The sequence below is a fragment of the Gallinula chloropus genome (assembly GCF_964237585.1).
Source record: "Gallinula chloropus genome assembly, chromosome: 1".
Classification (NCBI taxonomy): domain Eukaryota; kingdom Metazoa; phylum Chordata; class Aves; order Gruiformes; family Rallidae; genus Gallinula; species Gallinula chloropus.
The window spans coordinates 151462120-151480180 of record NC_140085.1 but is presented as its reverse complement, the minus strand read 5'-3'; the positions used below and the strand labels follow the sequence as shown (position 1 = coordinate 151480180).

At 37.2% G+C, this 18061-nt stretch overlaps 1 protein-coding gene across 1 annotated transcript in view; it reads left to right on the top strand.

Moving 5' to 3' along the window:
• The window catches only part of MYO16 (myosin XVI), a gene marked incomplete at both ends in the record, with an annotated part of 300019 nt that overhangs the window by 141137 nt on the left and 140821 nt on the right, over nt 1-18061 (top strand). Inside the window, 1 exon segment of the mRNA XM_084276764.1 lies at nt 4440-4587. Coding sequence (XP_084132890.1) covers nt 4440-4587 — 148 coding nt within the window.

Here is an 18061-nt window from a genome sequence, read left to right as displayed (position 1 = left end):
TATAAATAAAGAAGTAAAATTACTGCATCTTATTTTTATTTGGAAAAGGAGACAGAAATAGTCTTTCAGGTAAGTTGACATAATTCCTGAAAGGTAAAGGTTTCTGTCAGTTTCCCTAGATTACAAAAAAAGAAGTAGATAGGGAGGGAAAATCCAGCCTGACAAACTCACTCTACAGATTTCCTGCCTTGCTTTTCATGCTTTGCTGTTCTCAGGTTTCACTTCTTGAAAAGCAAGACATGACTTTTTTTTTAATATTTATTTTTAAACCAGCACTGAAATAGAAGTATCTAATGTGATTTGAAAAGAAGCAGAATGCATATTCACCTGTGTGTGTTACAAACATTTTTTTTAGAAAATAGAAGGTTTCAGACACTAATTTCTTTTTGTGGTATAAGAAAGACTGTGGCCACCTAAGTTCTCCAGTGTGCTTTTGTTCTGTGTTTTAGCTCTGGACTTTGACATGTTGTTTTGTCTTTAGCAATAGCTGTGTTCAGGACAGGGTGGGTTTAGAGAGAGAGCTGTGTAGTTCCAAAGAATGCGTAGCTGGAAGAAGCGTTTCACTGGTGATGCTTTCAGTACAGAGTTGGCTTGCTGACTTCATCACTGCTCAGTAGATCAAGTGATATCTTAAAGGAAATGCAAATTTCCTTGTCCCTGGGAGCACAGGCAACATTGCACGAAAATGGACCTCTATTTTTGCCTTTTGTTTCACACAGAGATTAATGAATACATCCTTTCAGTTTGTAGAAAACCATATTGCTGTGACAGTTTCCTTTACGAGCTACTTTGGCTCCATTAAGTTGGTGCTGCTTTTGATTCTTGTGGATCAGAAGCTCGACTTTTCATAGTAGCTCTTCCCGTTGCTGGAGATGCTGACCGAGATGAACTGTATTTAGCCTTATTAAAGTGGGTGACTTGGAGTACCTGAAAAGGGCTGAATTCATTTGTATCATCTGAGTAAGTGATGTTGCTCATCATTAGAGATAAATGTGTTAATTAATCAGATAGATGACCTTCAGTAAGGTTTTTCTCTTTTTTATTAATCAATGAATGTTAAAAAACACCCGAGTGATAGTTATGAAAACCTTAGTGAAAACCACTGCACACTAAAAAGTGATTCAAGATTAGTAATGGCCTCTTTTCAAATTAATTGATGGTAGGGTTAGTTTTAGTAAGAAATAAGTTGCAAGCACCATAAAAGATGGAAATCATCCTTCAGGTTCATCTATCCTGCTTTACCCTGTGGGAATGGCAGCCAAGTAATGATTGATTCTGATGGAAGCGTGTGTCTGGGCCAGCCCTGCCACGATAGGTTAAGATTGTATTGCTTCAATTTGTAGTGTGCTGCAAAGCTACTGGAGCCAGAAACATATCCTGCTACCAGCTTAATGATTTCCCAAGCGTGCTCTTTCCCTTCCAACACAGTTCTTGTTTCCGTAATGTAGCATCAGAGGACTGGAGATGGCTGATACGCAATTTCTCATAGTATAGGTTCCATAATGGCAGGGGTTCGCTTCTACTTTTTGCAGGATGATTAAATGGGCCACATCATGTCTCCTTGTTTCAGCAAGTCAGCCGTGCAACTCTTCTCTGTCAGTCCTTCTGTCTCTTTGAGGGAGCGAGAATCCCAGGCGTGGTTTTGGTTGCCAGCACATGTGTCAGGCCATGCCCATGCTGTGAAATAAAAGAAAAGGGTGAAAGATGTCCATGTGTAGTGTAGCACTGACTTTCTCTACTGCCTACCTGGGATGTGTCTGGGGAGGTTTGGCCAGCGCAGAGTAGCACTTGGTGAGACCATTCATAGTTATACGTAGTTCAGGGACAACGCTGAGCTGCTGAGACTTTTCTCAAAGCATATGTTCAAGACTCTGATTTTTCTACACTGTCTTTCAACAATACTCTCGCAGGCTGTGTTTCCTCATACATACAACTTTAAATAACTTCAAGTTTGCTGTGTTCAATTTAACTGTATGGACAGAAGCTTAGAGCTCTCCAAAAGATATGATACTTGGTGAATTTAAAATATAATTTGCAGACAAATACAGACGATATAGTAGTAATGAAGCATGGCTCTTGAATGAGCTACTGCGAGTGTTAACAGCAGCACAGCAGCAGGAGCATGGTATTCTGGCTTCTATCCTAACCACTGGGCTAATGCAACTTCTGTGCTTCTGATATACACTCTCACATACTGAGATCTATCCTGAATAGCTTTGCCTGGCCTCGCATTGGGTGATACTTTTGAGTCCAAAACCGATTCTGAAAATACTGTGTCAACTCTCCCAATCTTTAGAAGACTTTAAATTCCTACTCTGCCTTCAAACTTCAGGTCTCATGTAGCTGAAGCTGTGCTACTGCGTGTGCCTAGAAATGCAACAGCTTTGACTGTACTGAAGAACTCAGTGCTATTTTATGCTTAAACCCAATTTGCTTAAAAACCACCCCCCAAACCCACAATTAAAAAAACATGAGCAGCTCAAAAATGATGTATGGTAAATGTCTTATGGTGTGCCATGTACCAGTTTTTTCTGTCAATGATTGTTCAGGAACTACCTCCAGCTTCCCTGTGTATCCCCCGTGGGGTCACAAGTTCCCCCAGAAAACCTGCTCTGGTGTAGACTCCTCTCTCTATGGGTTGCAGGTCCTGCCAGGATCTTGTTCCAGTGTGGGCTTCCTACATGGTTGTAGCTTCCTTCAGGTGTCTCCACCTGCTCCAGCATGGGGTCCTCTATGGGGTGCAGGTGGAATGACTACTCCTTATCATCCTCCATGGGCTGCATGGGAATAGCCTGACTCACCAGGGTCTTCTCCAGGGACTGCGAGGGAATCTCTGCTCTGGAGACTGGAGTGCCTCCTTCCCATCCTTATTCACTGACCTTGGTGTCTGCAAAGTTTCTTACATCTCACTCCTTTCTCTGGCTGCAAAAAACTTCTGCTTGTTTGTTGTTTGGGTTTTTTCTTTCTTCTTAACTATGTTGTCCCAGAGGTGCTACCACCATTGATGATTGGCTCAGCCGTGGTCAGCAGCAGGTCCATCTTGGAGCTGGCTAGCATTGGCTCTGTTGGACCCAAGAAAAGCTTCTAGCAGCTTCTCACAGAAGCCCTTCCTGCAGCCCCCCTAACTACCAAGACCTTGTTACTCAAACCCAAAAGAGCACCTTATCTTCCTAACTTAACAGCTTTTGCCAGGGTAAGGGTGCCTGCTAAGACCCTGTGAAAGCTTTGACATATTGCAGACCGAAAAGAATAAAGCTGGAACAGAATGTACAGTGTCCTGGAGATGGGGGTTCTCAGCTGTGGTAAGGGACATGCTTCTGGTCTTTGCACCACAGAAAGTATTCTACATTGACCAATGATGAGATAAAGAATAATAAATGGTGGCATAAGTGGGAACTGGAACCGGGTCCCACCTCACAGGGAGAACCCTGACCTCTAGCTGCAGGCTAGCTGCATTTGGAGCTGTATGGTGGTGCTGGTGGTGGTGGTGGTGTGCACTCAATGGATGGCTGGAGTAATCTGCCTGAAACAGCAAATCTCCCACTGTCACTTCACATGTACCTCTAAAATGCCTGTAATCTCGTGAAACGGGTGAATGGATCTGATGGCCCAGTATTTCATAGAATACCAAGTTGGAAGAGACCTCAAGGATCATTTTCTCTGCTTCTGTGCTTTGCCTCCCTCAGAACCTTTAGGAGCCTGAGGTTTTGTATGATCCTGTAATCAGCATTTCTGTAGGCAAATAGCAATCAGGTTCATTCTCCTTCACCTTCTTCCCAGATGTGCCGATTCACATGACTTCTTGTTTGGCCAGGTCACCGTAGCCCTTCCGAGATGTTTCCCCAGGCACAGGTTACTGAGCACGTTGATGACCTGTTCTGTAGAGGATTTCTCTCTTTGCAGCCATCTATAAGTTAACTATTAAACTATTAACCTGCGTGTTCTGGACTGCCAACAGAGAAGGAGGAAAATGTTCAAAGTCTAGTTTCTCCAAGACACCGTGATATCTTTTGTGTCTGTTTCTCTCCATTAAGAAGGAGCTTAGAGTAGATGCCAACCCTCAGATGTCTATACTTTGGTGAGATGGCTAATAGCTTGTCTCTTAGAAGGTCTTGCCAAATACAACTGGCTCCTCAAATAAGCAAAACAGTACAAATCAACATTGTTATCTTTAAAATGAAATAAGTAATTTTAAAGTAAGACAGTAGGTAAGCAAAGTAAGGCATTTATTCCACTAAATTCAATGGAATTAGGGCTTTATATATAATTTATATAGAAAACTGTGGTAGAATTAATGGTATTATTTTTATATGTTCACCTCACACTGTTTTATAAGAACCATTTCTTATTCTTTACTGTTGCAATGGTGAATGGTTTAAAATATATAAATTCAGAGCAATCAGTGTAATGATGAATTTATTTGTTTGTTTCTCAATCAGCTAGGATTTATACATACATGTTGGAGAAATCTCGTGTCATTATGCAGCCTCTCAACCAGAGTAATTTTCATGTTTTTTACTTGATGATGGATGGGCTGTCTGCTGAAGAAAAATACACCCTGTACCTCAGTAATCTGTCCGCACACAGGTAGGAAAACAACTTTATATTTAGTTTTAATATTTTTCTTCATTTTTTGTCCCACTTTGCTGTTGAGCAACCCTGCCTCCAACAGTTAGTGTTTGTGTCCTAACTTTTCAGTGAGCTCTAAAATTATTTATTATTGAGTACCTGTTCACAAGAATTTATTTCTGGAGTACTTGTGCCTATTCTTAAGATCAGAGTATTGTATTCATTAGGATTATTGACATAAAGGAGAACAAGAAAGGAAGCTTCTTTGTTATTTTTTTTACCATCTTCCCTGTACTAGAGTAGGTCTGGGGTTTGTTGTTTTTGGTGTTTTTTTGGTGTTGTGGGTTGGTCTTTGGGTTTTTCTATGTTTTGTTTTGTTTTTCCTGGTGAAACATTTGGTCTTCAGGAGAAACATATTAAAAGTAGACTTTTTTATGGAATAAGTCGATTTTGATGATAAATGATATTTCCATCCTTGTTTTGATACTTACTTTACTTCATATCATTGAGAAACAAAATTTTGACTGCTTTGAAACCAAGGATAAGATTCAGCACCCGACAGCTATAATTAGATCTCTGCGTGTGTCTCCACATGAGCTGGTTGTCTTGGCTCCCATTTGTAGTCAAAGGAGATTGAGTCCATACTCAGCTCTGTGTAGACTTACACAAAGATGTGTGTTTTGGGGTGAACTGAACCCCATTTGTGGCATCTTAATCTGTGCTGACTACATCCCCTTTAATAGTTAGAGCTTAACATAAAGACCTGTGTATAGACACCTAAATGTAGCGTGTTGAAGGCTGAACACACTTCCAGTGTTTAACAAATTTGGAAATTCATATTTTTCAGGAAATTTGGGAGTATCTCAAAATTTATTAATTCAAATTATTTTCTTTTTCCTGAATTAGATCATTTGCCTTTCATTCTTCAGTCCTTTCTAATAAATAAAAAAAAGCCTATTTGGTATTTAAAATCTTCTCCTAAATTAGCTAAGTTTATAATTATAAGAAGTAACTATAAAAGACAAGTAATAACCAAAATTATGTAAAATGAATGCTTTAAGCCTTTTCCCCATGGGTTTTTTTCAATGTTTGTATGTTTCACTCTTGCTAGTACTTGAATAAAATTTTATTCCTAGATTTGGACCTGTAAATAGAAAGATGCCACATTCATTTTTGCAGCAAAAATGTACTTGATTCTGATTTTTTTATTAAACACAAGTCTTCAGACTACTCTTGTCTGGTAATGTTCTAAGCTGTTAGCATTTAAGGTATTATACAGAATAGCATAATGCACTAGCTCTGAAGAAAGCTGAAGCCAAGTTGCTTTAGTACAATGTAAATTGACCCACTTCAAAAGAAAGGTGGGGAGGGGAAGAGTTACACTCTTACGTTTTAAATCCTTTGACAACCCAAAGGATTCTGAGCTCCTGATCATTAATTTATTCCTCTTCTAGCAAAAGTTGTTTGGGAACCCTCAGTTTGAAGTCACTTTGCAAAAAGCTCCAACAGGAAAGAACTTAGCAAAAACCTGAATAATTAGATTCACATGAACAAAGCTTTATCTGATAAGATATCTGATAAGCATCCAAAAAGAACAAATAGTATTTTTAAATAGATGTCTGAACATTGCAGTGCCAACTCTTTAGAAGAACTTTATAGCCGAACATTTGAATAAAGCTGCTTTTATCAATAAAGCTTTGCTTTGGCTACATAGAGTAGATTATATCTTGTATTACTGAGAGAGTCTTTGAGTCTAGTATTTCTTACCTTAAACTCCTGAGTGGTTCAGTGGGCCAGATCTTTCTTGGTTGATTAGGAGTTAGACTAGGAGTGAATTTCTACTGCATCAAACTTGTACATGATTCAGGAAGGCAGGATTTGGCCTCTGTTATACATTCATTATTTCTGGCTTAGTCAAATTTTGATGAGATCATATCATTCTGATAACATTAATAAGTGAATTTGTCATGTTTTCTTTAAGCAAGTGTAATCTTGACTCTACCAGTAAATTTAATTAGATAACAGCCCTTTTCAAACTATAGGTGGTTCATGCCCAACTATTTTTTTGATAATTTTCTGTTCCTCTTCATGCTGTTTAATATTGTACCTCTATATAGAAGGCTGAACATTCTTAGTAGATAATGGCTGTTAAGATCACAAGATATCCCTATTGTTTCATTCTTTGCTTAAGCAATTTCAATATGAGAAATGAGACACAGCATTATTTTTTAAGGTCATTTTAAATAAAAGTACCTTAAAGAGTCAAAGGAGTATTGTCAATAGTGTTTATTGTTGGACTTGATGCTGAAAAAGGTGAGAGGCACTGTACCAAGCAGTATATAATCCTGGATTAAGAGCTAATGTAAATAACCAAAAGGGGAAATCCCTCCCCTTTGGAGTCACTGAGAGGCTGGGGTTTCACCCCAGTGTGTTGGGGAAGTTGTTAGGTTCTGATTCTCTGGTGTTTGATGCCATCCTGAGAGGGAGCTTGAGCTCAGAACTGCAAATGTACATTCTTACAAGGATTATGACTGCTAGGGCAGAACTTTCAGTTGAACCTGTGTACAACTAGGATCTTAAAGTAAGCCATCTAAATCTGTGTAGGAAGGGATCTGAGTGAGTATATCTCCCACCGTATCTGTGTGTGGGTCATGATGGATAAAGACGGAAGCAATTCCTGAAAGGTAAGATCATTTTTAAAGATTTAGCAGGGGGAGCCTATCAGAAATGGAGAGACAGTCTCAAAAAGGCAACTCAAGGCTTTTTGATTGACAACAACTACTGCCATGTGTTCTTTTCATTCAGGAACTGATTTTTATCAGCAGATACTTGATTGAAATGTCCAAAATTTCTATTAACTTGGTGTATTTCAAAAGAACTGCAGAATTGTGTTTATCTTGATGGTGATATGTAATAGAGATTAGAATTTTGAAGCTATATTCTCAACTTGCCCTTGATTTTTATTATTTTTTATTTTTCCCCTGCATAAAGATGCAGCCCATTGCTGAAAACATTGCTTTTCTGGTGTGCAGAGGTTAACCTCATAATAGGAGTATGTGCTAGCTTTTCTAGCACATTTAATTTATCCTCATAGTTACAGTAGATATGGCCTTAGAGGTGGATGGTGAATGGTGAATCTTGCAACCAAAGTGACATGGAGAGCAAAGAAAAGATGTGCCAATGACGATACATCAGCTTATGAATTGTTTTAAATTTGAATGAAGAAAAGGTACTAAAAGGAGAGATCAGAAACTCAGGAAAGAAACAATGTGGGAAAAATCTGACAAAATAAATTGCTTTTGTTATTATGGATCAAGTGTTTCATATTAGTGTTGATATTCCAAAGGTGTAGTAGATACAACAATCTTAAGAATTTCTTTGTGTAATAGTTATATGTAAGAAACTTACTGTCATTAAAAGTCATGTCATTACATTTGTATACATATACTAGAAACATAGCTCAAGGCTACCTTACTATAGAAAATGGTTACAGAAATGACGGTGAGTTTGGCATCCACTCAATTTGACGTCACCGTTTTCAGTTTAAATAAGGTTGCTGTTTCTCCTAATTGATTGTACGCTTACTGGTAGCATCGTCAAACTGATACGGTGCTCTTAGTGTTGCAAGGTGATTCTGACAGATGGTTCTTAGTAAAACAACCCCTTCCTTGTAATGTCAGATCTTTGTCACACAATGTCTATAGGTTAAAATACCCTGCCTGTAAATGAGCTGTATGTGTAAAACTAAACTCCAGGCTGGGGAAAATGTTAATATACACATTTGTGCAGAAGCTGGACTATGGTGGGGGAGTGCATTTTGTGTTTGCATTTTCAGACTGCTGTTCCCAGATGTGCAAAGCTTCCCTTTCTCCCACAGAACTATGATGTACACTACAGTGTGTGCTTTCTGTCAGTGTGGCTTCTCTCACTCTGTAAAAAGCAGTGAAACTTCTGCAGCAATAGATGTAGATCAGTTCACAGAACTGGTGCATCTTCTTTTACAGTTTTTCGGTACAGGTGCCCTCTTCACTGTCAATAAGAAAACTCTGTTAATTTCACATATAAGGTAGTAATTTTAGTGAAGTGATTCAATTTCTCATTAAAAACCTAAACTGATCAAAACCTCTTTGCTTGATAGAGGAAAACATTCTTGACTCTAAAGGATAAGGTTGATCTTCAAAAGGGGCTTAGAAATTACAGTGAAGGAAAGTGAATGATGGAGAAAAGATCCCAGTAGACACTTCTCAAAGGCATTAAGTGCAAATCCTTACGTCTGATTTTTTGTGTTTCCAGTCATCATCTTTTCTAACAAACACTAATACAGTGCGTGCAAAACATTGATTATTGTAGCCTCATCTGTATTGATCCCCCTTCCTACTTTCCCTCACACACAAGAGCTCAAGATGAGAATTTTCAAGAGTGTGAGTGGCCTCTTACCCCAGCTATCCCCAATTCAGCATACTTAGGAGGCAGCCTCTTCATTTTCTTACTGTTGTAGATATAAAGCCAGAAAGACATTGCATGTGTAGGTGCCTTCTCTCTTTATTTTCTTTCCTTTTATCTTTTGATGACATTTTTCTTTCCAATCATTTAGAATGCAACAGAAAGAAATATCAATCTTGGAAATAACAGTTTTCCATATCAGTGCCATTTGTCTACAAACTTGCTTGTGGCGGTCTAATGATACAAGGTAAATTCAGAAAGAAAAGGAGGTTTTTTTTTTTTTTTAATTAGTCCCACCTAATTGACAAAATCAGCATTTTAGAGATGTTCCAGTCATCTGATGTTCCATGCCATTTGCTTGTACTCAAGTCCGACATACTACTTTTTTCCTCATAGATATTCACTTTGATTTAAAGTTTCAGTACCCCCATAAAGCCCAGCAGTGTCCAGATTCACAAAGGTGGTTACACAATATCGTTGTGATCCCTTTCCTTCGTGAATTACTTGTTGCTGATCTCGCTCTTGGGTGACTAGGATGAAATCCAAACAAGTCTTAGACCTGTCTTTCAAAATTGGTTGGATCTAAATGCTGTGAATGAAATTACTAGATCTGGAAGGGATACATCAGATTTTCCCACAGGTGGTAATCCTGCTGGAATAATAATTTCTATATAAAGTGCCAAGTTACACCCCTTTACCAAATTGCCATTAGACTTCGTGTGCTGAAACTCAGCATAAGTTAATTGTACCAAAACACTCAGTCTCTCGCCCCAGTAAAGTCAAGTGTGTCAGCTCTATGAATTTCACTGTTGAGAATCAACTTTGTTTTAAAATCTTATGGGCAGAATAAAGCTCCAGGCAATGAGGAAATTGGCATTCATTGTATCTACGTTTAGGAGGAACTCAGAGGGTCCTCAGCTTTTCCATTTCAGGAAAAGATTTTCCATTGTATGGGCACAGGAGGGGAGAAAAGCTGTGACAGGAGATCTTAGGCTTACCATCCCCACAGCTGAATGGCCATGAGGGTCAAGTCCATCTAGTTCTACTTGGCCAAAACCCCTTCCTAGTTCTTCTGTGCAAATAGCAGCAGCCCATTGTTTCTACTTTTTTTTTTTTAAAAAAATATCTCTTCCCAGACATATTCAGGGAAAACATACCGGGTGAGACTTTTGAACCTTGAAATCATTCTTAAATTGTAGCAATACTTTTGCTAGGCCTCCTTTGAGTTATCAGTGGAACAGGGCCCTCTCCTTCCTGGCACATCCCTATGGAACCCAGAAGGTCCAGGGATGGTCAGTGGGGCTGGACACTGCCCAGAGAGCTGGGCAGGGCCATGCGGATGGGAATAAGACTAGGCCAGTTCATGAGCCCACAGGTGGGGGCCTGGGCACAGGATAGGCGTGACTGACCCCAGATCAAGCCAGCACCAAGGCCCAACATCTGAGCTTAAAAGCTGCCTCTGAGCCAATAGAGTCCCCAAAAGGCTTCTTTCATTTAAGGTGCCTACAGAATCATAAAAGATTCTTCACTGATTTTTAGTGAGAGTTAATAGACGTATAATTTTTTACAATTATTGAAAATCAGCTGAATCTTCTCTATTAACTCCTCTCCTTTGCATATGTGTACTTTCTTCAATATCTGTATTTTCTTTAGCATATTTCCTGTAAACTTGTGCTTAATTAACACTTTCAACAATATATGACAGTTCTTGTGGCAACTATTAAGCTAATGATTTGAAGTTTGTCTATCACTTCTCAGATTTTTCTGCCACATATCTTTTGGCATTTAAGTTCATTGTAAATATGTCAGTGATGAAGAGGAAGAACTTGAATCAGTCTCCCACTTCCCTTTCCCAATCTATTCTTTTTATCTTGCACTAAATCATACAGAGAACCTAACACTCATTTCTACTTTCTTTATGTTCATTTTCCTGTACTTAGCAGTGACCACCCTACTGACATATGAACCAAGACCTTAAAAAATTAGAAGGGCACTTGATATTTCACAGAGGATAAGGAATTTTTAAAGACTGGATGGCTATGTATATAGGTGATTCACAAAGGCAATATCTGAAATTTGTGATCTTGCTACCATCCTCCTCCAACATACTCCTTTTGTAATGAAGGCTGAGTAAAAAGTTAATTTTCAAATTATTATCCTGGAATTATTCTAGAAAAAGTTTTACCTTGCCAAAAGTAATTGGAGCACTCTGGGAAAACGTTATCTCTCTTTGGGTATCCAAGCTAAATTAAATTTTTTATGTAATATAATTGAATTCTATATTTATGGGGTTTTCTACTTACAAACATTTTGCGTAGCAGCTGAGGTGTTTAGATGCAGAGATTAGATTATTTTGAAGTAAGATTTTATGAGACATTTGCTGGAGTCATTAGAGATTTTAAAAATATTTCTTAGAGGTTCAAAGGCAACATGTATTTTATTTTTTTTCTTATATTTTAGATGACTCCAAGTAATATACTTTCCTTTGATGTGTCCATGCACATATGTGAACATAACCAATGTATTTATGCTCAACTTTTTCATTTCTCTGCTGCTTCCATCATCTTTCTTCTCTTCCAAAGGTCTTTTGAACTGGAAAGAAACATTCAGGTTTTGGTTGAACAAAAGAATTTGTAATTTTTTGGTATTGTGCAATTTTTCTATGCCAACTTGTTTACATGCAGCGCATTCCTTTTCTCCAAAAAAAAAAAGCTTGCATTTTACATACATTAACATTTATATGATAATGCAGTCATATATGTAGCGCCAGCTATATATTTTAGCATGCCAAGACAGCAAAGGATCTTTGGGGTAGAAGATTTTTCAAGGCTGCTTGACAAACTTTCTAAATAATGGGGTAACACGAAGATGCAGTTTCAAACACTTTTTTTAAAACAAAGGTGCTAAGTTTCAGTTAATTTTGCTGGAGTTTGTTTCAGTACAGGAAGTGAATACGGATCAGTGAAGCCCTGTGGAGAACTGAAACAGTTCGGTTTTGCTTGTTGTTTGCTTTTTTTAACCCACATGGTAGCAAATAACATAAAAATTACATCATTCAATGAGTTTACATCTTCCTGACATGATTTGCTTACATTTCAGCTCGGTAGTGAAAACTTTAACTATGAATGTTTGTTTCTTAGCTGTCCTTATTCAATGCTACTGTGAAAATCTGAATCGCAGCCAGTAGTATGATAAGGACAAGACCTGCAGATTCCAAATTAAATGAGGCAATTCCATTTACTTAGATTCCAGTGAGGTCTGGCAGCTAAACTCTACCAGCTAGTTACTAGGAAGGGAATGGAGAGCGGAGAAACAGATATATTTTTCTGAGATTCTGGAGCAGGTTTAAACTCGCTTTAGTGAGTATTTTACCTATGTAACCTGGAATAATTTCAATATCAGAAGAATTGTGTACATTTTCTCTATTATCTTTTTGTTTTGTTTACATTTGCTACATACCATTTATTATTTTCATGTTTATCCTTTATTTACTGATGTCTGAATTTTTCCTTTTTTTAATTTTTTTTTAAAGGTTTAACCTTCTTTACTTCATGTGTAACTGATACTTGATGTATAAATGCACTTTCACATTGTTCTCCTTAACATTTTCCCTGCTCTCTTGTAACTGCAGCCTCCACTTGCCTTTTGTTTCTGCTGGTAACAGTCTTTACCCCAGTACTCTTACCTACTTGAATTTTCCTTTGTCTTCCTCATTCATGTAGGTTTTTTGATTAAATAGGGTTCATGAAATTATTCAACTTGATTTACTCTTTTTCGTCCCCAGAAGTGAACAGGGATTGAACCAAAAGGAACATTTTGTTACTTTTGTTTGTTTGTTTGTTGGTTTGGGGTTTTTTGTTTCCTTAGCTCTCTTCTTTCTTGTCCTATTTTTTCTTTGAAATTCAGGTTCCATTAGCCTCTTGGAGCATGATCTTCAAGCACCCATAGTTCTTTATACTGCAAAGAAGGAAGAGTAGAGAGGTGATGCCAGTAAATGGCTGATGTGTGTGATTTTTTTTATGCTGGATGGTAATCATAAAAATATTCATAAAACTGCTAACACAGTTTTGTTGAGAGTGGACAATAGAAAATGTATTATGTGTTGTATTAAGACACATCTTCATATGTTTAAAGTGCTATTGGTTACTCAGAAGTAACTTTTTCTAATTCTTATGTGGCATTTCAGGATGCATGTTTTACAATACATCTGAGATCAAAAAATAGTACGTAGTGTAACTTAAGTTGGCGGGGGTTTTTTGCATCCAATATTGATTTTTTAAAGTGGTCTAATGAATCTAATTTTTCTTATTCCTGTACTTCACTTCTGTTGAGCTAAGCTTTTAGGCTTAGTCTCTCATACTTTAGGCTTAGACTCTCATATTTTAATGAAAATTAGATGGAAACCTAAGCAGCCTAAACTAAGAAATCTGCTCCCTTTTTGCTTTTGGGTTGTTTTGTTTTTTTGGCGTTATTTTAACCACAGCAGGCATGATAACTCATCAGCACTGTGCACCTTATTATTCAGAAAATAGTTAGCAGTAGTGCCATTGTTAAAGTTATTATACCATATCTTCCTGAAAATTGCCCCTCTTTCGTCCATCTTAAACCCCCTCTTTTTGTGAGATGTTTGTGAATAGATGTGTCCTACAAGATACGTTACTAAGAGGTTAGCATTGCAATTAGAGAAGATATAATCAGGATCACATCTTAGGTTCTCAAAATGAAACTGAAATACTCTTTTGTGTCATCTGCTTTACTTTGCACATTAAGTGTGGAGTTTTCTGTTATTTGCAGGTACCTACACCTCATGCATAATATATAGTTCTATGTTATTGACTTTATTTCACAATATCTGTTTGGAGTATCTATCTGTGCAGTTGTTTTGAGTAGTTCATTCTAAATTCAGGGTTAGTTACATACACACCTGCACACATGGGTTCTAATTTAATTTCAAGATGCCTAAACCTGTATTTTTCAACTTGAAAGCAGGGGTACATTAGCTTCAGATTTTGATGTTTAATTTATTTATTCCAGTTTTGACATTAGCTGCTTTTGACATTACTGCTTTATTCCCAAAGGATCCTTTAAGAAAATATAGCTCAAATTCTGTTTAATAATCATTAATTTACATGAAATCCAAGGATTCTTTTTATTTAACAAAGTAAAGGTAGTAAAATGTGCCTGAAACTTAACTCGGTGTCTTTGTTTTAGGTCCCAAGTGGACTTGTTATTTGTCTGGTTTTCAGAATAAATGCTATAGAAATTCTGTTTTCTTTGAGAGCATAAATCTGAAACGCGTATTCCTTTGGGTATTTCCTTTCATTTGATGCTAACAATCCCCTCGTCATTGTATTATTCTTCATACATATTGATTGAACAGTGACAGTGGATGCACAGCGCTCCATTGACAGACTCTCAGAGGTAAAGAAATCATTCATTATGATTACCTCACTTTTCAAAAACTATTTTTGTCTCCATCATAATTCTAAGTATCCAGAAGTGTAGAGCTAACTATGTGTAAATGGACACATGAAAATTTTTTTTCAGGAATAAATTGTATGCTTAGAGTGGTACGGTAGAGCCTTGTATTTCCATGTTGTCCTAAAGGAACTCAGACATCTGGAATTCTTTGGTATTTTATATCCTCTCAGTGCCAGTGAGCAGTTCAGAACAGAAAAAATAACATCAGACTGTACAAAACCACTTTGACTTTTGCCTTTTGATAGCTATAGTCCTTTTACTTCTGCACATTTACTTTTAATCCATGAACTTGCATTTACTTCATTTCATTTGGCATGATACCATTTGCTATTTCTTTGATTGAGAGAGGCTTTTTCTTTCTTGTCTCCTTTGGGGTGAGCATGATATGGAAACACATGCCGAAAATAAGAGGAGGATAATCTGTTGGTGGCATGAAAGAGGAAGAGTAGGAGACAGAAAAAATGAAATCTGTTTAATCCAAGAGAAAGAAACAACTTGGTAATTAAGAGCACTGGGATGTATAGAGTCTACTGAAGGCAGAACATACATCTATCTTAGTTTTAACAGGGCACTGAGCATAAAACAAAACAGTATTTGGAGTAAGTTGGTTGAACTGGACAAAGAAAATGCAAAAAAAAAAAATATAACATGAACCAGATGGCTTTCTGATTTGTTCAGAATTCTGTTGATAAAGTTTTGGGCTAAGTTATACCTTTTGTTAGAAAAACAAATCTTTGCAACTTTTTCTATTTAGAGAGTGAGATATAAAAATACATATACATGTATAACTATTATTATAAACATATAATTATTATACAATATATAATATAACAATATATATAATTCACACACATATATACATGTTGAATTTGATCTTGGACTTGATGATCTTCAAAGGTCTTTTCCAACCTTGTGATTCTGTAAAATTAAGTGCTGACTGTTTAGACAGCCCACCAGTATTTTACACCAGAATGAAAATGGATGTAGCTCCAAGAGATGGAATTGCTGTAGAAACCCTAGCTTATAGGTAGATGAGATTACTCACTTATAAAAATGGTAAAGGAGCTCATTTGGCTTTTAGTTTAAGTACAAAATACATCTCTGCACTTTACTAGGATGCTAATTGTCTCATATGTGGGGGGAGATAGAGTCAGTGGATTCACTTAGCTATTGCGTTGCATAAATCTAGAGCAATGATACAGTTCTGTAATTTATATTTGAAAAGTCATTCTTAAAATCACCCTGATACAATTACTGTAGATTAATTTCCAGTCAGGAACGGGTCATTTAAGAAATTGTTATTGGCGTATGGAAGGGCCAGTCATTGAACTCAGCTCATCTCAGCTAAATGTTAGATCTAAAAGAGATGATACCTCTCACTGTCATTTAAACTTACTATCTTCCCCAAGCTCCCTGAGCTAGCTTGAATTTTTCACTGCACTGAAGTAACTTTACCTAGTTACATGACTCTAGTCACCTCTTTCTGGGAAAGTCAGGCAAGGTCAGCCCGAAGTGTAGCATAGTTTTCTACCTGTAGTTGTTTCATTAATCTTACCTCAAAATGACCTCTACACTGAGGTTAAATCTGATTGTATCAGGGTAGTGCCATTCACAACTCCCTTTAACTCCTAATGGATTTGCACATAGATTTTTTTTTTTTTTTGGTGGTTAAAATATACTTGAACTTAGTTTTGTCTAGAGCCTACAAATAACAAATTGAAATCTTCTGAGTATGTCAATTTGAGGGCTAATGGCCAGAAGATATTAGGATCTTGGTTTCATACAACTTCCAAAAACAGCAGCTCTATGAGTCTGGCTTCTAAAATTATTGTATACAGTATAATGCTGGACAGATTCAGTGCTGAATCACCTGCTCAGTCACCCATCACCCAGATGATCTTTGGGAGTTCTTTATTCTACATATAGGTCTTGTCTATCTCCGCTTAGTTTGATACACGTCTTGGAGTCAGAGCACAAAGTGTTATTTCTGCAGCTTAGTACAGCAGAGTAGAAATGATGTGAGACTTGATGGACTCAGTGGTTGATATCAAAAGTAAACAAAAAAGATTTCACATATAGGATCTGGATGGGAAAGTTCAGAGTACTTCAGGGAAGAAACATTTATGAGGTTCTGCGCTTCCTAACATGCCGTTTTGGCCTGTGACCTGTCCATGCTATTAAGGCCTTATTTTATCTGATTTCTCCAATAGTAGTAATGCAGGTGAGAAAAATTGTTCAAACAAGTCTAGCTTGTGAATCAGGAAACTCCTCCAAAACAAAGAACCTGGTAGAATTTTTTCTGCTGACTAAAATGATGGAAAAGGACACTGAATCAATGTAGAAAAACCATTTGACAAACTCCCTTTGCAACTATAATTACAAAGAAGTGTAATTTGTGGCTTATGACAAATGCTGGCACCTTCTAATTTCTGTTTTAACCTTTATGAAGTTTTAACATAACCAAATCATTAATGGGTAGAAATCAGTTTACCGAGCTGGTGTTGCAGCTTAGTATTAAACAGTAATTGCAGTGTTTATTTTGACACTGGTACACTGACGCCAGTTTCATGATCTGTTTTGTTCACCCAAGGTGATGATTATGAAGACTAAGAACAATGCTGATCACTTGTAATAAAAAAAAAATAAAAATCTGTGGCCTTTCAGAGTGAAAATGAATGGTGAAAATGACACCATTAACCAGAAAAGTAATTTGTTTAGTGGAATAATTTCTTAGAAAATGGTTGGTGACTGTTCTATGTCATTAAAATTTCCCAGTAATGAATAAAATGCACAGACACACAGAAAGCCTGTATGACCCTTTTAAAATATTTTTCTACTGTTTGCTTAGACTTTATTTTCTACCATAGATGGGCTAAACCTGCTTCTGCTAGAGATTGTACTTTTTAATCCACTTGGATTTCTGAAGATTTCTTTGTGTTTGCTTCTGTGTAGGGCATGGCTTTGGTTTCAGGTGCAGCTAGAGAAATCAGAGTCACTGTACTTTCTTGTACTTGCAGTCCTTTCCCCATTTTCATCATGCTCTCAGTGATTGCTTTCCCACTTCATGTTCATCTCCATAACATATATTTGCTGTATATCCAGACCTAATTCCTTGTTTAAACAGGACTCCTCAGTCAGGTAGCAATTAAGAGGAATGGTGCAGCATTTAATAAAATATGGACTATCGTGAACTTAAGTGAGTATGTTATGGAGTTAGGTTAGTTCTTAAGTAAAAACTGAAACAAATGGGAATATCTTATCAAATTATATGTCTCTGTAGTTTATTCAGGAGCCTGGTTTTTAAGCATGTAATTATAATCCTCTCCAACCCCTCCAATCTCTTCCTATTCCAGCTTCCCATAAATCTGGGGGAGTGGGGCAAGGAGGGCTGGTACTCTGAAACATTCTGCTATTGTATTTTTTCTGTGTTTATTTTATTTTGAAAACAATATATTTGAATACAACCCTCGCTTGACTGCAGAACTAAATTTCACGAACTGCAAATCACGGTGTGTAAGCACAGTGTGGATTTTGGCAGTAAGAGTGGACAGGATGTTTCTTTGTTGTA